The sequence below is a fragment of the Sarcophilus harrisii genome, chromosome 5, assembly GCF_902635505.1.
Source record: "Sarcophilus harrisii chromosome 5, mSarHar1.11, whole genome shotgun sequence".
In the NCBI taxonomy this organism is placed as follows: domain Eukaryota; kingdom Metazoa; phylum Chordata; class Mammalia; order Dasyuromorphia; family Dasyuridae; genus Sarcophilus; species Sarcophilus harrisii.
In genome coordinates this window covers 134,104,997-134,132,952 of record NC_045430.1, presented here as the reverse complement: position 1 = coordinate 134,132,952, position 27,956 = coordinate 134,104,997, and the positions used below count along the sequence as shown (strand labels likewise).

The 27,956-nt window shown below is 34.3% G+C and overlaps 1 protein-coding gene across 2 annotated transcripts in view; it reads right to left on the bottom strand.

Moving 5' to 3' along the window:
• KIAA1324L (KIAA1324 like) overlaps positions 1 to 27,956 on the bottom strand; it is a 200,001-nt gene that overhangs the window by 23,882 nt on the left and 148,163 nt on the right. Inside the window, exons 11-18 of one of the 2 annotated variants that reach the window (XM_012550892.3) lie at positions 25,443 to 25,533; positions 24,574 to 24,676; positions 19,125 to 19,262; positions 17,492 to 17,755; positions 11,702 to 11,875; positions 5,617 to 5,806; positions 3,192 to 3,288; positions 1,585 to 1,686 (exon numbers count right to left, since the gene is read on the bottom strand). In XM_012550892.3, the coding sequence (XP_012406346.2) occupies positions 1,585 to 1,686; positions 3,192 to 3,288; positions 5,617 to 5,806; positions 11,702 to 11,875; positions 17,492 to 17,755; positions 19,125 to 19,262; positions 24,574 to 24,676; positions 25,443 to 25,533 (1,159 nt within the window). The remainder of the gene's footprint in view (positions 1 to 1,584; positions 1,687 to 3,191; positions 3,289 to 5,616; positions 5,807 to 11,701; positions 11,876 to 17,491; positions 17,756 to 19,124; positions 19,263 to 24,573; positions 24,677 to 25,442; positions 25,534 to 27,956) is intronic. The other variant, XM_031938631.1, reaches the window with a different exon arrangement.

Here is a 27,956-nt window from a genome sequence, read left to right as displayed (position 1 = left end):
AACAATATTATTTAAATGAGACTAGTAGAAATATATAAACAAGTGTTTTCTGAGCCTGGTTTTACAAACCAGAAATGCTTCCCAAATCATCTCCAAAACATTACAAAATTCTCAAAACAAAATTAATCTTAATTTTTTTCATTTTTAAAGTAAATTTATCACTTTGAAGAAGCTGAAAGTGTTGTAAAACTAACTAAAACTTAGTTGGTGTCATTATTTTCAAATAAGTTAAAAGGACTATAATCTCAACATGCAAGGAGGAGAGGGTAGAGACAAGTATTGTAGAGTATGATTATATCATGGATTGTATGGCTTGAACTGATCACTGACCTCTTACTTCCTGAAGTTGTCTTTCAACTGTCCAACCCATCATTATCCCATTTGGGATTTGCTTGGTAGAGATACTAGAGTGATTTGACCTTTTCTTTTCCAACTCATTATACATATAAGGTAACTGAGGCAAAAAGGGTTAAGTGACTTTCCAGAGTCACATAGCTAGTATCTGAAGCCATATTTGACTCATCTTCCTGATTCCAAATCCAGCACTATCCATTGTACCACCTAGCTGCGTCCTAAAATCATTTATTTCATCCTAATGCTCATGAACCTGAAGAAAATTATTTTTTGTCCAATAGGAAAAACATCACCATCAGTATAACACTATATTAAAGCAATCTAGTTCATGAAAATCCTACCATTTAAAATAATAATGTCAAACTCAAATAAAAATAGGATTCCCTAAACACTACATAAGGATTCCTGGGCCACATATTGGCTTTGGAAAAAAAAAAACACATGTTGATATTCTTTATTATGAGCAGCGAGGTGGCTCAGTGAATATTAAATACATTAAGTACTATCGCAATTATTCTAGGCCAATAGTATCAAACTTAAATAGGAAACAGATCTCTGCAAGTTGCATATTAACTTAGAAAATCACAAAGTATTTATTGACTGATTCACATCTAAGCAATTTAGATTAACAGTAGTGTAAATTTCCTATAGATCTGACTCGGTCTTTAAGATACATGAAATTTTAGCATTGAATTATATAGATATAGATTATAGATATTATTTATATATACACAAACATGTATATATAAATATATTCAAAAACATGGAGTTTTAGCATTGAAAAGAACTTCAGAGATTTAGTCTAACCCTCTTCATTTTATAGGTGAGCAAAATTGAGGAACAAAAATGCTGAATGACTCATCTAAAAGCATAAAGTTAAGATTAGAACCCAATTGCCAGTCCATAGCTCTTGAAAAAGAAAAATAGCATTAATAATAATTAGATTTACATGAGAAGCCTCTAGAATTAAACTAATGAGGAAAGTTTTTATAATCATAGTGAAAGAAGTAGAATAAGAAAATGTCTTTGGGGAAGTAGGGAGCAATTAGCGGCAAGAACCTAGTCTTTGTATTTAGCATTTAGTGAAGTTCTTAAAAATAAACATTCATTCATGAGTTCTTTCCTATTTTTTGCCCTTTCTACTCAGAATTAAATGAAGAAGAAATAAGAAGCTGATATCTGCCTTGTAACATATGTAAATACAGAATGATTATACAGAGACATAAATACCTGGGGACTGAAATCACACCTTGGCCAGGTTTGCTGGGATTGCATCTCATAGTGACAATAGCTACTCGCCCATTGTTGCAGGATGCTGTCACCGTGGAAGATCTAATATAAAGTCAAAAGAGAGGTAATCAAACAAATACTAATTTTTTAAAAAGGCACAAAGAGTTGTGACAATTGTACACCTGTTGACCAGACCAAATAAGGCACTGAAAAACCCCATTCATTCAGCTTTTCCCTAATTCGTAATTTGTGATTACAGGGTTTTGGCTGAAGTTTACTTTGAAATTCTCTATGGCAAAGAAAGTTATTGCACAAATTATTATTTGAAACAAGATTTTAGTCAATGGACATACTTTCCTATTTAAAAGAAAAGGCTATTGTTGAGCACTTTACAAGGGACACAAAAACTTTTATTGCAATATAGGCTCATGTTTTATGCTAATTATAAAAGTCATATTTATTAAAGTAGAGCTTTTGTTAGGCAATACCAGAGTTGTTGTTGAACTGTTTTAATCACATCCAACTCTCTGTGACTCCATTAGGTGTTTTCTTGGTCAATATACTGAAATGATTTGCCATTTCCTTCTCCAGCTCATTTTAGAGATGAGGAAATGAAGCAAAAAAAAAAAAAAAAAAAAGGTTAAGTATTCATACAGTTCATAAGTTGTTGAGGCATGATTTGAACTCAGGTCCTTCTGACTCTAAGGATGGCACTCTATCCACTGTACTACTTATAATATGTGCTTTCAAAAATGATAGTTATCAGTCCTCTAAATAATATTATTCAGACTGTCAGTTCATTCCTTCATTCAACAAATATTTCAAGCACCAAATACAGGTTACCCCATTCCAGCATTTGGGATGGCCTATATGGGCAAGGAATTATGGGAGACATAAAAATGTAAAAGATATAGTCTCTAATCTCTTGTATTATTTATGGTCTCATTAAGGAAGTAAAACATATATTTAAATAAGAATACATTAAGTGCTATTGCAATTGTGCTAGCCCAATAGTATCAAACTCAAATAGGAAACAGATCTCTGCAAGTTGCATATTAACTTAGAAAATCACAAAGTAACTTTACATATGTTGTACTGTGTTTTTATTTATTTTATTAAACATTTCCCAATTATCGGGGTTTTTTTTTTTTTTTTGCTGAGGCAATTGGGGTTAAGTGACTTGCCCAAGGTCACACAACTAAGAAGTGTTAAGTATCTGAGAAGTGTCTCAGACCAGATTTGAACTCAGGTCCTCCTGACTTCAGGGCTGGTGCTCTATCAACTGCACCAACTAGCTGCCTCCCAATTATCTTTTAAAAGGTTTGACATACTACATGCAGGTGTGCCCAGCATGAACTTCTACAAATCTAGGCCATATGTTTTACAGATCTTGAAAGAAAAGGATACTTCCAATTATGGTGATCAGTAGGGAATGCTTCCAAAGAACTTCTGAGATCAAATTTTCTAACCAAATTCTCTACAATAGTCACCATACTTGTTAATATATACTTAGAACATGTTTCAAAGGCAAAAGATAATCTTGTCTCAAAGTGCCTTTGCCTGACTAAAGTTCAAAAGTGATCAAAGAAGGATTAGTCTCCACTTACTTGTAAAAGAAATGTACATCAGGTATTTGCCTTAATGGAGTTGGGAACATATCTTCCTTCACATTGATGTTATATAATGTGGTTTCAACAGTTACTCCTAAATCGATTTTTAGGAAGAAGAAAAAAATTATTGAATATGTTTCTTATCATGAGGTTTATTTTGTATCTACACATCTAAATGACATCTAAACTTCCTTAGTTGGGTAGAACTGAATTCAAATACTGCTTTATATACTTACTACATAAGTGGGCAAGTCACTTACCCTTTCTTAACCTGTTTCCTCATCTGTCAAATAGGGATAGTACCTACCTCACAGGGTTGTTTATGAAGATCAAACAAGTTAACAAATAAAAAGCATTTTGTAAACCCTAAATTTATCTATAAATGCTAGTTATTATAATCATCATTATTATTATTTGTCAGCATTATAGAATCATAACTCTAGAATTAGAGACATCAAAATTAATCTATTCCAACCCCCTCATTTAACAGATGAGGAAACTGAGATTTAAGGTGATTAGGTTTGCCTACAATGCACAGTGGTCAGAGTACCATAGATATAGAGACAGAGCATCATATATCCAGAAACTTTGGATTTCATCTAGTCTAGCCTCCTCATTTTATAGAGGAAACCAAGGTTCAAACAACTGAAGTAACTTGCCCTAAGTTAACTGGGAACTGAACCCAGGTCCCTTGACTCCAAGTTCAGTACTCTTTGATGAAAACCAATACAATAATTGCAAATTGATTTGTACTGAGATTGTTATTTAGTCATTTCAGTCCTGTCTGACTCTTCATGACCCCCAAGTGAAGGGTTTTTTTGGCAAAGATACTGGAGGACTTTGCCATTCCTTTCTCTTGCTTATTTTACAGATGAGAGAACTGAGGCAAAAAAAGGTTAAGTGACTTACCCAGTCACACAGCAAGTGTCTAAAGCCAATTTTTTATTTTATTTTTAATTTTTATTTAATTTATGGGAAACAAAATTTCCATAACATTATATTATTAAAAAAAAAAAAAAAGATCATTTTGAACTCAGGTCTTCCAGATTCCAGGATCAGTGCTTTAGCTACCATACCACTAAACTCTTTCCTTGGCTTATTTTTATAATTACTCTTTTTTTTCCTGACTACTTTTTCCCTATGTCTCTGTGTTGGCATTCCTTAGAGAAAAGGGAATATTTCTTTCTGCAAAGTGAAAAAGTCATCAATAAAATATCATCTACTTGAGCTTGAATAACTCTCAAGAAACCCTCAAGGCATTTCTTTTCTCAAGAAACCTTCTTAGTGCCAAGAGGATACAAGGTTTATATAGATGCAAAGGATAGAAAAGGATAGAAAAAGTATATATTGTCAAACATGGAGGGAAGGCATCAAGTTCCAAATGAAGAAAATGAGAGATCTAGGAGGAAGACCAGAAGAAACTTCAAACTTCAAAGTCCAAATGGTAAGAAATTTCAGCACTGAAGACACTCAGGTCAAAGGACCAGGTAGGAGACTATAATTGACACTTTCTGAAATGTACAGTTATGCACCACTCAGCCATAGGCAAAGTAGATCGGTGCATAGTTTTCCCTTATCTTTCCTTAATGCCTCTTTTTCATATATTCATTGCAGGGCTGGAACATAGATGAAAACCACAAAAATCAGTTCTATAAAAGAATATTACCGTCCCTCCAAAAAAAAAAATCATGGTTAAAATAATGGACTGATATTACCTGTGGATATGAATTATTCATGTTAATCTTATTCCCACACAACACATAACTGAAAGCTGGAAATACTATTATTTTGAGATTGTTATGCATACATAAACATGTACTCCACAATACATGTTTAATTCTATAACTTGCAAATTTATATATGAATGTTTTCTCTACCCAGAAAACACTTTTTTTCTTTAACAGGTTTGCTGGTATTGAATTTGAAAATGTTACAAGTATTTTATTTTAAATGATTTTAGAAACCAAAGAAATGAAGAAAAAACTATCATTAAAAACCAAACTACACTTAACGGCATTGCCTTGTCACTGAATTTAAAATGATGAAGGATATGTACTTGTTCACTAAGTAAAATTTGATGGTGGGAAGAATTCAAGAAAGACATATTTGTAACAAAGTTAAGAGCAGGAGCCAAAGTATCCAACTTCATTGAGCTTCTTTACTGTTACCTCTTTACTATTTTAGCTGTAAGGTTGAAACATCAGTATCAGACAATGAAACTTTGATTGTTTGCCAGGATATGGCACATATTGGTTGAAAAAAATATAGCCCATCAACAAGCAATGCTTTATTCGTTGCCCATTTGTATCATTGTTCCTAACTCACGTAATACTACTTTCCTAACTTTGAAATTTTATGGAACCCATTGAAGATATAAGGTGGTTTGAACCTATACAAACATACACATATATAAATACCTTACCTAAAAATATATCTGCAAGGCTGATAGACTGTGAAGACAAAGCTGTACGGAAGCCTTTGCTTTCAGATGGAATAATAGTTGACTGGCATATAAATGCTCCTACAAAATTGGTATAATCTTCTGATTCAGCTACCATTTCCTTCACAGTGATATCTGTTATGTTGTTAGTACAAATTGCCATCTTCTTCCCCTGAGAAAATAAAGTGAAAAACATAGGCTTCAATGGAGGAGAAATGAAAGGCTACATTTCATCAAATTCACTTACCTTCTCCCTCTCCATATTTCTGAGGCCAACAGAGCATCAGTGATGTAATTCAGGACCCCATTGATACAGATAGCCATCTCACACAAAAGTCCTTCTGAATAAAGTCTAATGCTAGAAAAATCATGATTGTCAGTGACTTCAAGTACAAAGTCTAAAAACCATGTGTATAAAGAGCATCAAGCTTCAGAAGGCTATGGAAGAAATAGATAGATTTCATCTTCCTTCTCCTTCTATCTCTGAGTCTAACAAAAAAGCAATTTGTCAAACTGAAGAAGGAAAGTGTAAAAGCAAATTACAACTAGTCACTCAAAGGTTTCAAAAAAATTCTGACAGGAGGGCTGAATTCTAAAAAGTTGATCAGTATCATTACCATGTATTCTTCCAATATCATGCTACCAATAATGTTCATTCATTCACTTTCATATTCGATCATGATTATGATATTTGTCTATTCAATTAAACAGTCAGTGTATTAAAACTACCTTACCTTTCCTCCTCCCAAAAAATAACCTTAGCAAAGAGACTCAACATAAAAATTTTGGTAATCAAAACAAGCTTCTTTAAAAGATAGTGATAAAATATACAGAGAGATCCTGCAAAAGTAACTCAGTTCCAGGATTCCTAGCAAGAAATGTAAAAGTCAAGCATGAGTATTTTTTAAATCATATTTAAGTATAAATCTTGCATCTAATTCTTTTCAAAAATAGTTATTAATCATTTTTATTTGTTAGACTTTTCTGTGAGGATGCTGTGACATGGAACACTCCAAGAGATGGTGGAGTTTCTGGATAATAATATTAATTAATTTAGCTAATGATCAATAAATTGATGGTCAATAGTTTCTCTCAGTAAGCTCAGTAAGCATTTTTTAAAATGGGAAATCTGAAAGCCTTAAATATTTTTTGAAAGGAAATGTCCCTGCAAGTGAAAATCAACCCTGACTGATGGACATTTAATGAGGAGTGACCTAGAAACTTTCAGTTCCTTCATTCTCACCAAAATGTAGTTTTATTTTTAATTTATCTATTTAATATCTTCCCCAATTACATTCAAAACATTTTACATTTTTTAAGATTTTTGAGTTCTAGGTTCTCTCCCTTATTCCCACCCATAATTAAGAAATCATATGTGAAATTATGCAAAATATTTCCATGAAAATCAAGTTGTGAAAGAAAACATAGATCTCCCACCTTAATGACAATAAAAAATCTTCAAGAAAAATTAAGTTAAAAATACAGAGAGAAATAGTAATAGAGAATGTTTCGATCTGTATTCAGACTCAATCAGTTTCTTCTCTAGGTATAGATAGGATTTTTCATCATAAATCCTTCAGAGTAGTTGTGGATGATTGTACTAATGAAAATAACAAAATCATTTACACTGTTCATTCCAGAACATTGCTATTACTTTGTATACAATATTTTTCACTTTTTTCATGGAGGACTTTCTAGGTTTTTTTTTTTTTCTGAGAGCATCTTGCCCATCATCCAGAGAATAATAATATTCCACCAGAAAAACTCACTTCAAAAATTTATTTTACAATTACTATTGCTAATTGTACTTCTCCCCATTTATTCTCTCTCTCCTTTGAGCCTATCCCTCCTCAAAAGTGTTTTATGACTGATCAGTCCCTCCCCAACATGCCCTCTCTTTTATCATTCTACCCCCTTCCCATATCCCAATCTCCTCCTATTTTCCTGCAGGGTAAGATAGACTTCTGGGACTGGGGCTTTGGGGGCATTGCCACCCTGTTGTCACAGACATTTTCTGTTGAGCTTCTAAATTGTCTTTGGCTGCAAAATATTCTACTCTTTTTGAGTGTTCTGATACGCTAGAATTTGTTTGGAGTCATCATTTAAAGGAATTTGGAGCACTTTGAGGAAGAAGTTGGGCAAGTTCCTGCCTTTACTCCACCATCTTGGCTCCACCCCAAGAATATAGTTTTATTATAAAATTCAACCACCTCCAACAACCTAGAGGAATCCATTTCCATCCAGACCTCTCTTCTTGTTTTCTTCTTCATTAGCCAGGTCAATCTAAACTCTAATGGAGAACTACAAGGACAAGGGCTTATTTCCCTAGAATAAAAATTTGACTAGACTGGATTCTGTTTATACTCTAAAAGAAGCTAGACCTTCTAGTTGAGTAGAGTTCTGCCTAAAATGGAAGAGCTTGTTCCCTTGAGGGGTAAGACAATTTCATCTATTGTCATGTCCTTCAGAGTTTGACTTTTTACAAAGGATGAGGAAATAAATGTGAAAAGCCTGGATCCCAAATTAATAGTTGTTATAAAATGATTTCTCTCAATAAAAAAGAAAAATGAAATAGTTCCTGAATTCAAGGTACTTACATTCTGTAGTGGACAAAATACACATTCAGATAAGAAATACTAAGTACTTTGAGGCGGGAGAGAACACCAGCAAATGGGGGATTATACATATCTATCTCTTACATATACACATATACTTCTTAAACTATGGTTTCTGAGCCTATATGGAGTTAAATAACTAAATGTGGGGGTTGCCAAATTATTATTTGTTATCAGTAAATTTTTTATTTGTAATATCTATTTTATTTGCCTATGTAACTGGGGTCACATTAAAAATTTCTCAGGCAAAAAGGGGTCACAAATGGAAAAAGTTTAAGAAGCCCTACTATAGGCGATATCTCCTAGGCTTAACCTTAAAGGAAGATGAGAATTCCAAGAGGCAAAGATGATGAGAAAGAAATGCATTCTAGGTATAGGGAACAGGCAGCCTAAGCAAAAACGATGACAGTACCAGATGGCATGTTAAGCTTGGCGATTAGCAAGTAGGCCAGTTTGGCTGGAATAACATGGAGCCGGTGAAGATGAGCAATATAAAATAAGTCTGGAACAGCAGGTGGAACCAGATTGCAGAGGGCTTAAAATAATACCAAGCTAAAGAATATGAATTTGATCCTATAGACAATGGGGGAAAGAGAAAGAAACTAGAATCTCCATCATATTTATAACATCTAACATTTATATAGAACTTGAAAGTTTCCAAAGTACTTAAAATGTTATTTTATTTGATCCTCACAAAAATCCTGTGAAGTAGATACTATTAACTGTTATATAGAGAAAGAAACTGAGACGAAGAAAGGTTATATCTAAATCAAAATTTAAACTAAGATTTTCCTGACTCCAAGCCTAGAACTCTATTCACTACCTCTATCTAGTTGCCTATTTAACAAGAGCATTTTCATCTTAAACATTTTAACTTATATAGTATATGATCTATGTACATGTTGTATATTTTTCTTATTAAGATTATAAACTTCCTGTAGGAAAAAAAAGTATTTCGTTTTCCATTTTTGTATCCCTAGTGACTTTTACAATATATGCTTCATTCATATTTGCTGAAGAAAAGAACTGATAAAAGATATGATTCTGGGCTTCTCATTCTACTTGGCTCTTCCCAATCCTAATGCTGCCCCACCATTGCTACCTTATTTCATGTTACTTCCCTGAACATATTATGAGCTCTAATAAAATTGAACTAATAGAACAGGGAGATTCCTGTACATATCCTACTTCCATGCCTGATTTTTAAGTGTAGAATGAGTCTCCTACACTTTAATACTGCCCCCTTCCCTTTTCAACTTTTGGAATTCTATCTATCTTTTAAGTACCCAGTTCCTTCTTCAATGAAGTCTTCCCCCATTCAGTAATGGAGTTACCAATGATCTTTTAATTGCCATATCCAATGGTCTTTTCTCATTCCTCATTCTTCTTGACTTCTCTGCAGCTGTTGACACAATTTATCATCTTTTCCTCCTTGATATTCTCTTTTTTCTGACTCTAGGCCCAGCACTTTATCTACCACTTTACTGCTGAAATAGAGGATGATTCAGTTCTAAGGATTCTTCCTCCAAATTCAATGTCCCTTCGTGTGTTCCATGTTGTCATGCTCTGCTAATTTTTTTTAAAAGAGTTGGTTTTACTTACAAAGCTGTAAACTCAAAAAGACTCCAGAGATTGTCATTCATTTTATACATCTTAATACTTAGTAAAATGCTCTCTACAAAGACATTTACTAAATCCTTAATAAACTTTTTTTGCTCCTATTTGTACCCCCAACATCACACTATGCTAAAAGACAAAATGAAGAACAAAGCTAAAAGAGAAGAAGCACTAAGAAAGAAAGAAGCGGCAAATAGGAAAAAAAAAGAGAAAACTAATGAGATCTGGATTCAGATTAAAGCATACTTTTTTTCATTTCCTCTATTTTCTTGTTTGTGTGCATGTGTTTTCTTTTGCAACATGGCTAAGACAAATGTTTTGCATGATTTCACATATATAAATGATATCATATTGATTGCCTTCTCAAGGAATATGTGAGGAATGGCAATAAGAGGAAGAACTTAAAACTCAAAATATTTTAAATATACTTTTAAAATTTTGCAAATGTGCCTGGAAAATATTAAACAAAATAACTAAAAAAATTTTTTTAAAGAAATAAAATGCAAATAACACCCTGCATAAACAAAATAAAAATATGATAACACAGCCTACGTGTCTAAATCTATTTTAGATGATGACCCTGTAAGGGGTTTTATTGACTTTGTATAAGACCCAACATAGTACCACTGTGAAGCTACTAATACTGGATAAAGACAACTAAAGGTATGAATGATAGAGGAAGAAATAAGAAAAAGAGCCAGCTTCTTTTCACAATTTATGTAATTCACAATTTATGTAATTCACAATTACATTAATTTCCCAATCTCTTCCTCTAAAACTTGTAACAATAAAAAAGAGAGAAAAGAAAAGAAAAAAAGGTGATTAAGGAGAATCACTTCACAGTGCATATCACAGTCACAAACTAAATTGATGTGTTGGTTAGTTTTACTGAAATGTTTCCTCCTCCCCTTTGTTTTTTAATCTTTGTCAGAAGAGATGGTCCTCTGAAGAAGGGAGAATGGAAAGATATATTTGGAAATAAAGGTAATATAAAAAACAAACAATATCAGACTTAAAATTTTATGATAAACAATTTTCTACTACAAACTGATCTTCAAAATTAAAAATCAGATGTATTTCTTATTCTTTAATAGAAATAACTGACTAATATAATAGAATCATAAAACTAAAGAATCAAAGATCTAGAGGTAGATGGGACCCCTAAATCCATTTACTCCTACTCTCATCATTTTGTAGGAAATTGAGGCTAGGAAGACTAAATGATTTGCCCAAAGACTCACAATGCTTATGGGACTAATCAGGATTTGAAGCCAGCATCTCATGATTGAAGCTAATGATTTTCTATTCCACATTGCTACCTCTTCCTGATGACTATAGTTGTCATCCCATGGTATTTCTCTATTTTGATTTGGAAAATGCCTTTCTAAAAGGTCAGCAGCTTTTAATTTCCTATTAAGTAATTAATCTTAAAATCATAGTCTATAAAATGAACACAATAAACAGAGAAACATCAAAGCTATGGTTACCTAAGAAAGAACTAGCATTGACAATACTGGCATAATTTTTTTCTGTTTAATTTTAAAGAAATCCATCTCCATAATAGGTCTATCACTGTATTCACTGATTCCATATCTAGTCAGACTTTTTTTTTTTGCTCAATTAAAGAGTGGATAGACAAGGCAACTCTAAGGGGACAAGTGCCTCTGAGCAAACTAAGCTCAAGTCCTGACATTTTTCTGGGAATTTTCAGTGAGCCTTTTGCTTCCTTTCCAAGACAATAAAATATCAACTCAAATTGAAAAGCTACTCTAATATCCATCCCCGATACCCTTCCCCCTACACATACCAACATACATTTGACAGGTAGAACTCACCTCATGCCCACACAGGCTGATGTTGAAGAAATGGAAATATTTGGTTCCTTTGGAAGTAAAGCTCGGGCCATTCATTAATGAGCCAACATTGCTGAGGTTGCTGAAGTCATAGTGCAAACTCTGATTTTCTTTCATGTAGGACAGGAAGCAGTCACTATAGCAAACTGTATGATCCTTTGATAGGAGATGAAAAGACAAATACAAAAGCAGTAAGATAGGAAAAGTCATTGTTGAATGAGAAGGAAAGCATCAGAAAGTTAATTCCACTCAACAACAGACTTTGTTACAAAAGCTCCTACAGATCTTTATGAAAAGTTGCCTCAGAATGTTCTTATTTCTCCCCAGATTTCCTGAGCTCTGGCTCTTTTTCCCTAAGTGGACTTAGACTCAATTTTGTTAAGCACCTACTATGAGCCAGGTATTACATCAAGAATCATGGCTACCAAGACAAAAACTGCTCTTTAGGAGTTTACTACATTTGACCTGGACAGGCGTTCTGAATCTTTTTTGTGTGTCATGGACTCATTTGGCAGTCTGGTAAAGCTCATGGAGCCTTTCTTTTTAAAATGTATATGTATATGTATGTAAATATCGTGTGTACATGTACATATGTTGTACATATATTGCACATATTGTACATATATTGATTGTGATGTGTATCTGTATGTACATACCGTAGCTTCATTTGTATTGTGTACACATGCATATTATTGTATTGCTGCATATGTATGTATGTTTTCTGTGTGTTATGGATGTATTTACATGTGTATGCATATGTGTGTATATTGGGAGATTGGGTCTCCATATTTCATAGGCTAGAAATAGTCACTCACAGGCTCCCTCCCACTTCTGACCAGGATAGAAGTTTTGACCTGTTGCACATTTTTTTTAAACCAGGACTACTTCACTGCTCCTTAGGCAAGTTAGTGGTTCTGTTCCTGTCAATCCTGGGATCTCACCCTATTAGTGTCAGACTTTGTCCTGACACCCACTTAGCACAGCCCACCAAAGCTTAGAACTCCTCAAAGCAAGAGATCCACTAGCCTCAGGATCTCCAGCAGCATAGATTATAGGAATGCACTACCAATAGAACAATGGTTTTAAATGCTTAAAATGAAACACATAGTATTTCAAAAAAAAAAAAACCTTTATACTGAAATACTGTATAAATATAAAAACAGGTTCATGAACCTTAGTTTAGTAACTCCTAAAGGGCAAGTAGCAGGGAGTTTGGGGGGAAGAAGGAAGGAAAAGGGAAAACAAACATCAAAAACAAATCTATTTTTTTTTAAGAAGATCAATTTATAGCAGAATATTAAGTTGCTATGGAATTTTAGGCATAATACTTTTTAAATGTTTTATTTACATCTTTTGTTTTTATAGCCTTTTCATTTCTAAATATATGAAATGAAATAAGAATAAAAAATATGATTGTGTTAGAAGATAACTGTGACTATGACTAAAAAATAAAGTACCTAGAACTAACATTGCCTTTTCAGCTGAGAATAACAAGTGGCTATCTCCTAGGAAGAATATGGCATCTTTCCCAGTATCCTTCCTGAACACAGAAGTTTCCATAGAAAGCAGGATCCATGATCACTTCAGCTTGTCATGATGCATTCAGCTCAACATTCAAGACTTTGTGGGGATTGACACCTCCTTCTCCTCTTCCCTCAGTAAGACTGAATAATTTGTGAGCAACTATGAGATGGGCTTGGAAGTACCAATAACCATATAGCTGTCATGTCTTTTTTGAAAGAATCTAGAGGTTAATGAGGCAAAGGTAAGGAAGAATATTCCAGGAATGGGAGCCCATATATATGAGGGCATGGAATAAGAGAATGTTGTACAGAGAAATAAAATCTGGTGGAAGTCAGAATGTGGCTGATAAGTTTGTCGTTTACACTGGAGGTCATAAGTTGCTGAAAATTCCTGAATAGTGAGTAACATAGCCATACTTGTCATTTAGAGAAATCAATTTAGCAGCTGATTAGAAGTCTGATTGGAAATGAAAGAGAATGGGAGTTATTGTGTGCCATGGAAGTGACATATTTGGAAAGAGGGATTATATAGAAGAGATATTGTGGAATCAACAAGGATTGTTAAGTGACTAAATTTGGGAATGAGAGAAAAATTCTAAGATAACTCTAAAATTGTGAACCTAAGAGAATAGAAAGGTGGTGATAGTGTCATCAACAGAAATCATGAAAAATGAAAGAAGGATGGGAAGAAATAAATGTTTTCTGTTTAGGACATGGTGAGTCTCAGATGTTACAGGGAAATATTCATCAGGCAAGTTGGTAATTAATATAGGACCAAATTAGGTCCAGATAAATAGACAGATAAATAGACAGAAAATGTAGATCTACATGAGGATCAGAATGATCCTCATAAATAAATAGAAAAGTTTAAAAGAAAGACATTATTAGGCTTGTTTTACACCAAAAGGCAAAATACAAAATCCCCAAAGTCTGGATTTGTCCTTTCTTTTTTCTCCCTTGGAGAAATCTCTTTTGGAGATTCTCTCTTGGAGAAAATATTTTAATGAAAGAGATGTCTATAGTCCAAGAGGATATACTTGAGACTATAGACATCTCTTTCATTAAAATATTTTTCTGCCTTGATTTTTCTTATCTCCCCCTCAAAGGGAGTTTCAGAAATGGAAGTCTGCATGCAAAGTCTCTAGAGAATAGCTTCAAGAGCTTCTGGAAAACACAGTGCAAAAGAATCTATAGGGAACTCTGAACAAGATCAGCTATACAAGCTGTTAAATCAAACTAAAATGACTGAACAACAAGTGAGGAAGAAAAGAGAAAGTAAAGGAAAGGGGGAAGAGAAGTCAGACAGAAACTTCAAAGCCTGACAATCTAAAATTCTATGATTTCTTTTGTCTGAGACTTTGAATAAATGCAAGAGAATCTCAATGAGTTTTGATTTATGAATAATTTTTATAAACTTCCCAAAGCAATGCTAAATACAGAGTTTTTCTTTTACTATAAAGTAAGTTAAATAGCCAATGCTGGTTGAAAGAATGCTGAATAAGAGAAAGATATGACATACTTCACCCATTATCCTTTTTGGAAGCTGCTCTATCTTTGATGCTAAGAGAAAATCATAACCAGCCAGCTAAAAAGAAATTGAGAAAAAATGGTGCCAGCTATATTCCAAAGTTAGGGGATATCTAAGAGGGAGTAGGTGACTTGCCTATTATACTAGCTACCTCCAATTATGTTACTACACCCTCAAAGTAAAAAGGAAAATTTAATTTTGAAGGAAGGGCAGTTAGGTAGTACAGTGTATAGAGTAATATGCCAGGCCTAGAGTCAGAAAGGCTCATCTTCCTGGTTTTAAAATCTAATCTCACAGTTACTGTGTAATCCTAGGCAACCCACTTTACCTGTTTGCCTCCTGAGCTGGGGAAGAAAATGGCATACTACGCCAATATCTTTGCCAAGAGATTCTACCCCAACATATAAAGGAGATGTTTATATAGTTTCAAATTTATCTTCTTTGACTGTGAGGTTCAACAGTGGATAGCCATAGATAGAGAAGAAAGGGACAAATCCAGATATCTGTTAGGATTTTGTATTAGGCCTTTGGAAATAAAGCAAAACCAAAAATTCTTTTTTAACTTTTCCTTTTTGCTTTTTAGGATCATTCTGAACTATGTAGACGAAATTCTAAATGAGGTCAGAAAGAGTTGGATACAAGTAAAATGAACAACAATAAAAATGTGAAGATATTTGATTATGTCCTGGTGGAAAAAAAAATAAGATTATTTATAGATACTTTGAGGACTAAGAATATTTAGCATAAAATTACATTAACAATACACAAAATTCAATTTAAATAAATTCCATAAATAGTAATAATACATGTAATTTGTGTTGGATACTATGTTAGGTTCAGGGGAGGGAAAACTTTAGATAAAACAACGTGATTATAGTAATGAAATTTGTAACATAATCCATTTATATTTAAATGGATTTATGATCCTTCAGTTTAAGCATGCCATTCAGTGGTACATTCTGTAAATTCTCCATATTTTCTCATCCTATGTGATTTTTGTCCATATCCTTGGAAATATGTAATAATTCATATTTATTTCTCATTTCAAATTTTAATAGTGATTGAAACACAGCTAACAGGCACAATATTTAGGTGTTGGACTTGAAGTCAGGAAAATTTGAGATTAAATATGGCCTCAGACGCTTAGTAACAATGTGATTCTGGGCAAGATATTTGACCTGTCTCCTTTTCCTCTTCTGTAAACTAGACATAGTAATAGCATCAACTTCTCAAGATTGTTGTAAGGACAAAACAATATCTGTAAAGTGTTATGGGCCAGAACTCTGAACTTGAAACAAAGAAGTACCTTCTTACAAGGTACTAAGTCAGTGGAATTGATAGACAATAATTATCTAATTTAGCATGGTTCAGTATGATTGGTTTAATCCTACAAGGAGATGGGCCAGAACTTGAAGCAAGGTACTCAGTGGAACTGAGGACACAATGGTTAAATCTAGTTTAGCATTGATTTAATACTACAACAAATAATGATTTCCTAGTGATATAATGATTAGTGTATACTCAGTTTGGGGCATATAAGCAAGATGCTCTCAGGGTCAGAAAGACACATGCACTAGAAGCTCTCAGAGCCTCAACCAGGATTCAGTCAGGGAGATTCAGAAGCCAGAGAGGGCAGGCGGGAGCGCCAGGAAAGGCTCTCCAGAAAGCTGCCCAGCCCCAGGAAGGAGATAATAAAGGATCTGGACTATAAGAAAGCTAACTGGGCCACAGGAAAGGAGACAAGACTTGGAAAGAGACAATTAAGGATTTGGACTTTAATCCCTGGCTACTCGTGTGGTGATTACTGAACTGAAAAGAAGGCTGCTCCCAGAGACCTCAAGGAAACCCCAACAAGAGAATATTACATTTTAGAGAGAATATTACAGTAAAGCACTTTGCAAACCTTAAAATGTTTCAAATGTTAGCTATCAGTAATAATGGTATTATCATCAGACAACCTCGTGAGACAGGTATTAGAGGTGTCATTATTCCCATTTTACAGATATGGAACTCGAGGGTAAGAGAGAGTAAATGATTCAACTGTGGTCACACAACTAGTAAGTGTAGGATAGGATTTAAACCCACTTTTTCCCAACTCTGACTCCAGCATTCAACTATATCATGTTGCTCTAAATCAAAGAATTAATTCTCTGCAGAAGCTCTAATTTCTTAGAGGCTTTCTTTGCTTTTATATCTTGGGTTAGGGGAGGGGAAAACATGTCATTACAGGCTGCCTATCTGTGTTGTCTCTCTCCTCCTCTCTTCTCTCTCTCCCCATTTCCCCCCTTCTCTCCATCTCTCTTCCCCTTCTCTATCTCCTCTCCCTTATCTCTCTCTCACACACATACACATACACACACACACACTCACTCTCACTTTCACACACACTCTCTCTCTGTCCCTCTCTTCCTCCCTCTCTCCCTCTCTCTCTTTCCCTCCTTCTCTCCTTCCCTCCCTCCCTCTCTCTCTTTCCCTCCCTTCCTGTCTGTCTGTCTGTGTCTGTCTGTGTGTGTGTGTGTGTTTATCTCTCTCCTTCTCTTGTTCTCCCTCTTTCTCATTACATGAGGTATGAGAATAAAACAAAGTGCTAGGTAAATCACAAAAATTTAGCTCCACCTACCACAGAAATAAAGATAAAAAGAAGTGTATTGGACTTGAGTGTTGGAGCACCAACAGCAACTCAGCAGACAGAGAAGGGAAGGAGACGATCCAGAGGATTACCTGTGCGCTTTTGCTTCCTGGCCCACATGGAACACAAGCCTCCTTGCCGTACACCTGATGTATGGACAGGTAGGTGTCAGGCGGACATTCCTTGCATTGGTTGGTCTCTTTCTCAATGTAATGTCCAGGTGGGCAAGGCACACAGGATGAACGTGACTGCTGAGAACCCAGGGCACAGGCCCGGCAAGATGAAGCTACTCCATCAACTGCATTTGTAGTCGTGATAGAATAGATCTTCACCATATCATTGATAAACCGTCTACTCTGGAAGAAGAACAGAGAACAATGTCTCCTTTGTTAGGGTAAAAGCATGTTAACTAATTACATGTTTAAGAAGAACATTATCAAAAGACCCCAAAAATCACAATTACTTTCCAGGGAAAATGACTAGTCATGGAAGAGTATTTCTCCTTTTCACTTTTTTTGGTAGAATAATCACAATATTCTAATAGTGACAGATCCAGGTGAATAGAGTTCCTGGAGTTTAATTTCTGAAAATAGCTGATAATGCAGTAAACAGGGTATTGAGGCCAGAGTCAGGAAATGCACTGAGTCACTTCAGTCATGTCCAACTCTTTGTGATTCCATTTTTGAGGCTTTCTTGACAAAGATACTGGAGTGGTTTTGCCATTTCCTTTTCCAACTCATTTTAAACATGAGGAAACAGGCAAACAAGGTTAAGGAGACAGATTTGAACTCAGGAAGATAAGTCTTCCTGACTCTAGGCCCAGCACTCTATCCACTACATCACCAAGCTGCCCAGAGTCAAGACAAGCTGAGTTCAAATTTGGCTTCAGATACTTACTAGCTAGGTGACCCCAGGCAAGTCACTTAACCTGTTTGCCTCAGTTTGCTCAATTATAAAATTAATTTTCCCAACTCTAAAATGAAGAAAACAAAAACATTTATCTCACAGAGTTATTGGGAGGACAGAGTAAGATAAAATTTATATAAAGTGCTTAACAGTGGCTGGCACATAGGAGATTCTGTACACATGCATATTCTCTTCCCTTCCTACTACTGAACCACCCTAATGCAAATGAACTTGGGTAAATCATGGACCTCAGGACCAAAAGGTTTTAATACTTTTAATAACTTGTTCAACAATTCCCCAATTGATGCCAATATTATCTATTAGTGGATGAAATATCCTGAAGTTATTAGTCAACTTCTAATTTAGCTGAAAATGAGGATTTTTTTCTGAAAAAAAAAATTCTCAGAATATGAGAAATTTATAAAAACAACTTTATATTATTGAGCCTTTGTATTTTCCTAACCTGATTACTCCAGAGTGAATTATTACACAATCAGAATATGGACTCTGAAACCAATGTTATTCCTATTCATAAGCATATCGCATTATAGATTCGGAGCAAGGAGATACCTTAGAAGACAAGTTTAATCCCCTTCATTATATACATGAAAAAACAGAAGCCCAAAGAAATAAAAAGCTCTCCAAGACAGTGCAGAGTAGTATTAGAACCCACTCTTTCTAATTCCAAATTCATTCCTCTGTCCTCTGTCACACAGACATTAGTGCCAGATGAATTCAATGTGAAACATTATTCTGGGCACCCTGAATGAACAAGAAAGATGGCACTCTGTTGATTCTGAAAAGGTAGCTAGAACTTACATCTTGGCCCTGATTTGTTCTCTGGAAGGCCCATGTAAATGTGAATGTTGCATTCTTGAAGATGATGTGGGTATAAGCTTGTTTCTCTTTGGTTCCACCCCAGGATTCCACCACATTGGTATTTTTTCTATTAATATCCTAAAATGCATTTGGAAAAGTACATAAAAGTCAACACAGACTCAATATAAGTTTGTCATATTAAATAAAGATATGCATGTGTGTATATGTGTTTATATATACATATATATGAATAATAGATTCCAAAAATATATTTATATGTATTCAGGATATGCTCAAAGTCTTATTGCAATTCTAAACTACTAAAGCTTAAAACTGAATTAAGATATGAGAGATTAAAAATGGAAAAAAAAAAACTCCCCTACATACATACACACACATGTGTATATATAGGTAAATGAAAGGATGAACAAATGAACAAATAAATGAATATATTTTAAAAACACATAAAGTGCCAGGCACAATACTAAAACCTCAAGATGACATCATGATTAGTGAATGACTTGTACTTTTAAATGCTCTGAATAGACACTACCTTTCTGAAATCCCAAGCCTCTTAAATTCCCCCAAGATTACACAAGTATGGAACTATCTATAAAACATAAGATCTAGTAATCAGAGCACTACCTATATTAAAGTTGCCTCTCAAAGTTTTAGTAAAGTAGAAAATGTTTGTTGTTGTTCAGTCATGTCCAATTCTTCCCAGTCCCATTAGGGTTTTATTGACAAAGATATTGGAGTGGTTGACCATTTCCTCCAGCTGATAATTTTATAAATGAAGAAACTGAGGCAAACAGGATTAAGTGAGTTTCCAGGGTCAGACAGCTAGTAAGCTTTGAGGTTAGATTTGAACTCAAAAAAGTAAGTCTTCTTGACTTTAGGCTTATCACACTGTTCACTGTGCCTTCCAGCTACAGAAAATGTTTAGTTTACAACAAATATTTCAAGCATCTATACTATCATCAATGTGGTTCTTCTTTCCATGTCATGACATCACCTTCTTGGTGTCCTGTGTTGTCTCTGAGGTTGCAGGACAAACAGCAACAACCCCTTTTTCCCTCCATTATAATAAATCAGAATTTTTCTATAACTTTGTGAAGGGTCTTTAAAAGTTCTGGTTTCTGAAAAATTCATCATCCAGTGGCCTAACTAGTGATAAAGTGTTTCCAAAATCAACTAGGTTAGTTCAAAGACAAAAAACTAGGTCCATATTCAACATTGCTGGGAATTGCCAGACATTATTTTAGCATATACCTAAAAAAAACCCAGAGTCATTTCTATGTATAATGAAGGAAGAATTTTTTTAAGTTAAAAAAAAATTAAAATTGGGAAGTTTAAACCTAAATTTTACATAAGCTGAAAGGCAAAAGCCTTAGAATTTTTTGGGGGGGAAACATAGATAAATGGCCTCAAGTAATTCAGTTAGAATTACTTCCCAGGAAACACAAATTTTGCTATCCTTGCTATTGAACAGATGCTACAGATTTCTGACTCTTAATGGAAATAATTCTATATCAAGGGGATTAGGGGTATGGCAGCCTCACAATCTAAAAAAATTCACATAAAACTTTTTGGACCTCTCATCAAACCCGAGAAGCCTGAATTATTATGGCACTAAAAGATGAAATATGTTGATGTTATATAATACTATAATATATTTTATACATTTTTAAGTTTCTAAACTTTTTCTGTGTCATCTGCTGGCTTTCACAGCTTTACCAAAATTCTCAAAAATTCCCATTTAACTTCTTATACAAACCCACAACATATCAAAACCATGATGGGGAAAGCTGCAAAACGGAAAGGATAACTGTATATTTTTTAAATCTTGTGAATATTTTGTCTGAAGGCTTTAGACAGACAGTTTTAGAATATAGATTTGGGAGTATTCTGGAAAGTACAAAATCCTATCTGCAACACAATTTTTCTACAATGTCAATTAACTGAGTGATATCATACACATATAACATAATGATCATTTTCATTAAAATAAATGAAAGCAACTGATTGTAAATCTAGAGCTGGAAGGCATAATCACTTAACTTCTGTCTGCCTCAATTTCCTCAACTGCAAAATGTGGATAATAAACACCTATCTCCCAGTGCAGTTGAAAAGAAAAAAAAATGAAATATCATAAAGTGCTTAGTAAAGTGTCTGACATACAGTAGGTGTTAATTAAATTCTTATTCTCTTTCTGTCCCTTCCCAAGGTCACACAGTAAACGTAAGAGGCAGAATTTGAGCAATTCTCTCAGTGCCAGTGTTCTATCTCTAGAGAGCAGCCTTTGGCATATATAACCATCACCAATTCTTTCCCTTTCCTCCTTTCAGTTGCTATATTTCTGCATGTTTTCTTTTTGTTTTGTTTTGTTTTTTTGTGACTGGGTTGGGAGTCTATTTGGGATGACTCAGAAAGAAAGAATTGAAGGTAGTTGAGTGGTAATTGTTACCTGATGGAAGATCAAAATTTAACCCTCTTTTTTTCTTACAATAAAATAATGGCATCTTAAATCTATAGATAGCATTAATGCTGCAAAAATTTATAAATATGATCTCTTGTATTTCACATTATGCATGTGTATACATACATGTATATGTATTTATACACATACACACACAAATAAAATTTTCACTGCTTCATGCATGTCTATGTGAAGTAGTACAAAATATAATCTCCATTTCCTAGATGATCGAAGTGAATTTTAAAAGATGACTTGACTTGCCCCACAACACATACCTAGTAAGCAGAAAGCTATAGCCTATAAGCCAAATCTGCGTAGTCAAGATACAGTGTTCTTTCCAAGCTGAGTCTCAATGACACAATCAATCAAATTATTTGGTTATGCAGATTATTTTATTCATAAAGAGGCAAGAGAAAAACCTTTTTGTATAAAAGTGTTAACTACACAGTATTTTTATGATCAAGTTATCAAAGTACTGTTTTTATGAACTCTCTCTGGTAATATGGAAATTACTATTAAACAGAATCTTTTTTTCAGTAATGAGATTTTCCCTGAATGTATCAAGATCAAACTATAGGCAGAGAAGAATAATTAGCACCTGTATGCTTCTTTGTAAAAGGTAATCATTTGATTAAAAAGATGTTCTACCTTCACTAATGTTCTCAATAACTGGAGATAAATGTTTAAAATTCTACACATCTAATATTTCAAAGGAGAAACAAATTCCATCAACAATTCCTATAACATATTATCAAATCTTGGGTTGAAATCTAACTTCTCTCTTCTTCATCTCATGTATGAGGACTGTCCACTTCTACAATAAATTTGGGGATAGTTAGGTGACACAGTGTATAGAGTGTTGGACCTGGACTCAGAACAACTCATCTTCCTGAATTTAAATCCGGTCTCAGACACTTACTAGTTTGTGATCCTCAGCAAATCACTTAACTCTCTTTTCCTCAGTTTCTTCATCTGTAAAATGGGCTGGAGAAAGAAATGTCAAGCCACGCCATTATCCTTGCCAAGAAAATCACATATGGGGCCAAGAAGAATCAGATATAACCCGACAACAACAAAAATCTATCCTCTAGTCTTACTGTCACTATTCTAATTACAACAATTCCAGTTGCCTCCTAACAAGTCTTCCTGCTTCTGTTTTTTGTGCTCCAATCCCTTTCATAAAACTTTCACAGATTAATCTTCCTTTTGCATAAATTTTATTCTATTTCTCCTCTGATCAAAATCTATCAGTGATTCATTTGTGTTTACTGAGTTATGTTTAAAATTCTTTGCCTGGCATTCAAGGCCTTCTGCAATCTATCATTCTAATTATATCTTATACTACCCCCACTCCAAGCATTCTGCAACCAGTCAAACTAGACTATTGTGTGCCCCCTGAACCTGCACTATGATTTCCTTCCTGCTTTTGTAAACACTATTCTCCATACTTGGAATGTCCTTTTTTCCTCTCTCTGTCATTTCAATTCTTGACCATTCTTTAAAGTCACTTGAGTCATTAAAATCTTAGATTTTCCTTGTACTCTCTGATGAGCCCACACACACACAGTTACTTCCACTGTCCACAACAAATTTCTTCCTCAGACCTCACACCATACTTTTCTTTGAACAAGTATCAACATACACTATAGTTATCTATGTATGTGTGTCTTATCTTCTTACTGGATTATAAAGTCCCAACCCTCAATGAGCTTATCATATAATTTTCCATTTGCCTAGTACACATGCTGCATACAATAGGAGTTTAATAAATGCTTCTTGAATGGGAAGGGAATAATGAGGAGAGAAGTAAACAGCATAAAGGAGTAAATAGAGTGTTACACCTGATATCAGGAAAGCCTTGGTTCAAATGACACCTTTGTCCCTACCTACATGACCTCTCTGAGCTCCTGGCAACACCAGCCTTTCAAGCCCCTTTGGCAGTATCATGAAGTCTTAAGACTGTCTCAAAAAATATTTTAAAAGTATAAAGTGAAATACATTGGATTATAAAGGAAACTAACTACAATAAAAGTTTTTATATGTACCTAGATACATATATATGTACATATGTATAAATCTACATTATATACACATATGTGTATCTATATACATTTAACCAAGTTTACAGATTTCAGGTTAAGAATCCCTGCTCTAAGTCTTCTCTACTAAGCCACAGATTGGTCATGATCTTTTTGGGCAAAGGAATAATCCAAATCCTTGCTATGTTAACTTCAAACAACTGAAAAACTGAATCAAAATAGTCTCAGTTACTTTAATGGTCACAATAAAAATCATTGATTTATGAATTTGGCATCATTAGTCATAACACAGGAACACTGGCCAAGATTTTATTTGCTACCTGACATTCATTAAAGAAATAGAAATGAGTAGATTATGCCCAAGATAATATATCTGTTCTCCACCTCACAGCTGAGACAAATGTATTTTGCAAATTTGCTATGACTTCTGCAATGAAAAATAAAGATTTTTGTTTGCCTCTTTAATACTACCTACTCTCTAAATCTTTTCTATCCTTCATTCATTTTACTTCTCTCTTTTGTGTGTTTATTTTTATCTCTGCTTAATTATATTATTCCACCCACATTCACTTCTATGTTGCAGGCTTCTGATACGAATGTGGATTGGGGTACAGCAAAGGGTAAGGAAGGCAAAGTAAAGCAAGAGAGATTATTTACTACCCCGTTCTGTTTTCTATGTTTCTTACTGGAAGTACATGCCTATTAGTGACTTTTAGATCTTCTGTAATTCTAAAATTAGCTCACACACAAATGGTACTTTTATCACTGGGAAAAAAAAAAAAAAAAAAAAGCAGTCCCAATTCACACCAAGAAAAACAGAAAAATTTAAAAACATGAGTTGTTTTGTGTATTTGAATAGCAATAAAATTCCCACTTGAAATATAGTAGCAAGCTTAGTCATGTGCTATAGAAAGATGCTCTTTTCACTCACCACCATGAAGTACAGCACACAGTCTGCTGAACAGATGGTCTCAAAAATAAAACTTATCCTTCCGAGTTCAGAACCTGTGGCTCCCGTCATAGATGTTGGAGGCCTATTTGCCAAAGCAGAAAGGCAATATTTACAATGTGTTCCCAATACAATTTGGAGACAAATTGAGCTTGAGTTTTTAGTGAAAACAAAAGCCAAAAAAGATTTGGTTCCATTGACCTCCTGCTGTAATTCATTTCATTTCTGCTTTTCACTGTGTTTAGAGCAAGCTGTAATAAAGAGCATCATAGACATCTAGAGACCCATGGCAAAATGTGGTTGTTTGCCATTCTTTGCAAATAACACCAACATATATTGAAATATCTGAAAACATAATCATGGCGAAAAAGCTCCTCTAACCTCTGGCATAAATACCTCCGATCAACAAGGAATAAACAAAGACAAATTGGAACCAATTGATTTACACAAGCTGCCATCATAATTTAAGGGCATAGTTGAGAAAAGATAAATATTCTTGTAGTTAGCTTTAACCAATAATTCATTCTCTCTTTCTACAGCATTGACAAATCCTTGTTACTATAGCATTTCAGTTCTAATATTCGAGCTATTATTTCCTAAAATTAAATAATGATGGACAAGACTAACAATTAAAATAATTTCTGATCATGATGAATCCTATAAAACAGTTTGTAAATAATTATCTTATGGTTGATACTTTTTTGATAATTTTAATTATTATATGAGATATACATATATATAGGTATATAATTATAATATTTGATAAACATAAATAATTTCTCTTTCAAGTACTCCTATAGGAAGAAAGATACAAAAATTCTTAAGGGCAGTGAATCAGTGATTTTCCTTACTTAAATCCTGGAATATGCAAGTTTAAGATCAGATAATCATTATCCGAGCCTCCTGCCCCACTCTGGATATGGTCTCCAGCTACCTCCCAACCTGTAAATATAAAAACCAAATGTATATTTTTACTATGAAGAATGAAATATAGAATGATACAGTAGATAGATATTGAGCCTTGTAGTGAGGAATATCTTAGTTTAAGACCTATCACACTGACATATGCTATTTATGAACCTATAAAACTCTCTAAGAGTATTAGCTGCCAAACTTAAGTAAATTGTCATAAATGGAGAGACATTTCCCCCCAATTTTCTAAACTGATGCCATTCCGCATCTCAATTACAAACCTTCAAACAACATAAGAAGAGAAGGACCAATTCATGTATTATTTTGTAGTTTACTAAATATTTTCCTTAGAACAACCCAATGAGGTAGATTTTTAAAACATTTTTTTAAAATTTAACAAGCATTTGTTAAATGCTATGTGTCAGGTATTACACTAGAAGTTTTACAAATATTATTCTTTTTGATATTCACAGCAATCCTGAAAGGTAGATGTTATTATCCTGATTTTACAGATGAGAATCGATTGATTGACCTAGAGTCACACAATTACCAGTATTCCATCCACTGTACCACCTAGCTGTCCCTCATAGATAATATTATTATCTGTATTTTACAGGTGAAGAAACAAAGATTCTCAGAGTTTTATTGAACTATCTGAGATTAGTTAAGTAATGAGTTAAGTGATAGAGCTTGGATTTAAAGTGAAGTCTTTATGTCTGAATGCAAAGTTCTTTTCGCTATATCAACAGGTTTATCATGAATTCATCATGAATAATAGAGATAAGTGGACCTTAGCTCTGGGAATCATTTAGTCCAACCTCATTTTGCACATTAGGAAACTGAGGCCCAGTGAAATAAAATGAACTGTATAAATTAAGGAGAAAAAATGAACTATGCAAGGTCACAAAGCAGTTCATGGCAGAGCTGAGATAGCATGCAAGTTTGTTTTCTCCCACTATCTCCACTCTGTCCATCTTATCTTTCTGCTTCTTCTCCTCAAATAAATGTGCATTTAAAAAAATAAAACCTCCTATCAAAAAATATGTAGAAATCTACATATTTAATGTTCTCCTCCAATGGTTTTAAATGAAGTTAAAAAGATCATCAGCAATCATGAGACTCAAAGTTAACAACTCCCTAAGAGGAGGTGCTTCTCAGTAATCTCAAATGTAAATTAAATACAGTGTTAAAAGTGCTGGTCAGATACCAGCAAGATGTTTCTTTGCAAAATTCCCTATGAGAAAACAGCTTCGAAAAAAACTTTAATGAGAAAGCTAATAATTCTATACCTCCATAAAGTCTACATTTTCTAAAATAAAACATATTTCCTTTCCAAATTCTAATATACTACACTGGAAATCTCACTCTAAATCGACAGTATTGAGGGGAAATTTAAAGCTATCTAGAGGAAAAAGGGGGATGGAGATGTTCAGCTCAGATATAAATAAAGGGCTGGAAAGACATGTGCCAAAGCTGGTATATTGGCTGGAGTCTGGCTCCCTAACAGTGGGGGGTGAGGAGAGAGAAGGTGGGGTCACCTGTGTATAACCAATAGATCTCCACTTAGTTGCCACACATATATTGAACTTCAGATTTAGCCTTTTCCTCACAATAATTGTATTAGGTATAAATACTAGTAACAATAGTTTACAGACAAGAAAATGGAAGCTCAAAGATATTAACTAAGTTGTGCCAAAAACACACAGCAAATAAATGTGGAAGTCAAGATTGATTTTATTTCTTGATGACTAAATCCAGTGTTTCTTTAGTTATGTCAGACTACCAAGAGCAGGGAAAAGAAGACAGGAGAAAAGAAGAGGAAAAAGGAGGGGAAGGAGAGGGAGAAGGGAGAAAGTGTGAAAGGGAGGGAGGAAGTGTAGAAGGAAAGTACGAAGAAGGAAAGAGAAAGAGAGAGGGGCAGGAGGAAAGAAAAGAGAGGGAGAGAAGAAAGAGGAAGATGAGGGAAGAGGAGGAGGGAGAAGAAGAACAGGAAAATGGAGGAATAAGGAAGAGGGGTAAGGCAGAGGGTAGAAGAGAAAGGAAAAAGAGGAAAGAAGGGGAAGAAAGGAGAAGAGGAAGAGCAAGAGAAGAGAAAGGAGGGAGGGACAAGAAGAGGAAGGAGAGAGAACCAGAGATATAATAGAGTTAGAAAGACAAAACAGAGCAATAGACAAGATGAAGCAGAGAGATAAAGAGAAATGGAGAGACTCTGAGGCAGAGAGGGACACACACTCACATACATTATGTCTGAATGCAAAGTTCTTTTCCTTAAATCAACAGGTTTATCATGGATTCATCATGGAATAATAGAGATAAGTGGACCTTAGCTCTGGGAATCATTTAGTCCAACTTCATTTTGCACATTAGGAAACCGAGGCCCAGTGAAATAAAGTGAACTGTATAAATTAAGGAGAAAAAATGAACTATGCAAGGTCACAAAGCAGTTCATGGCA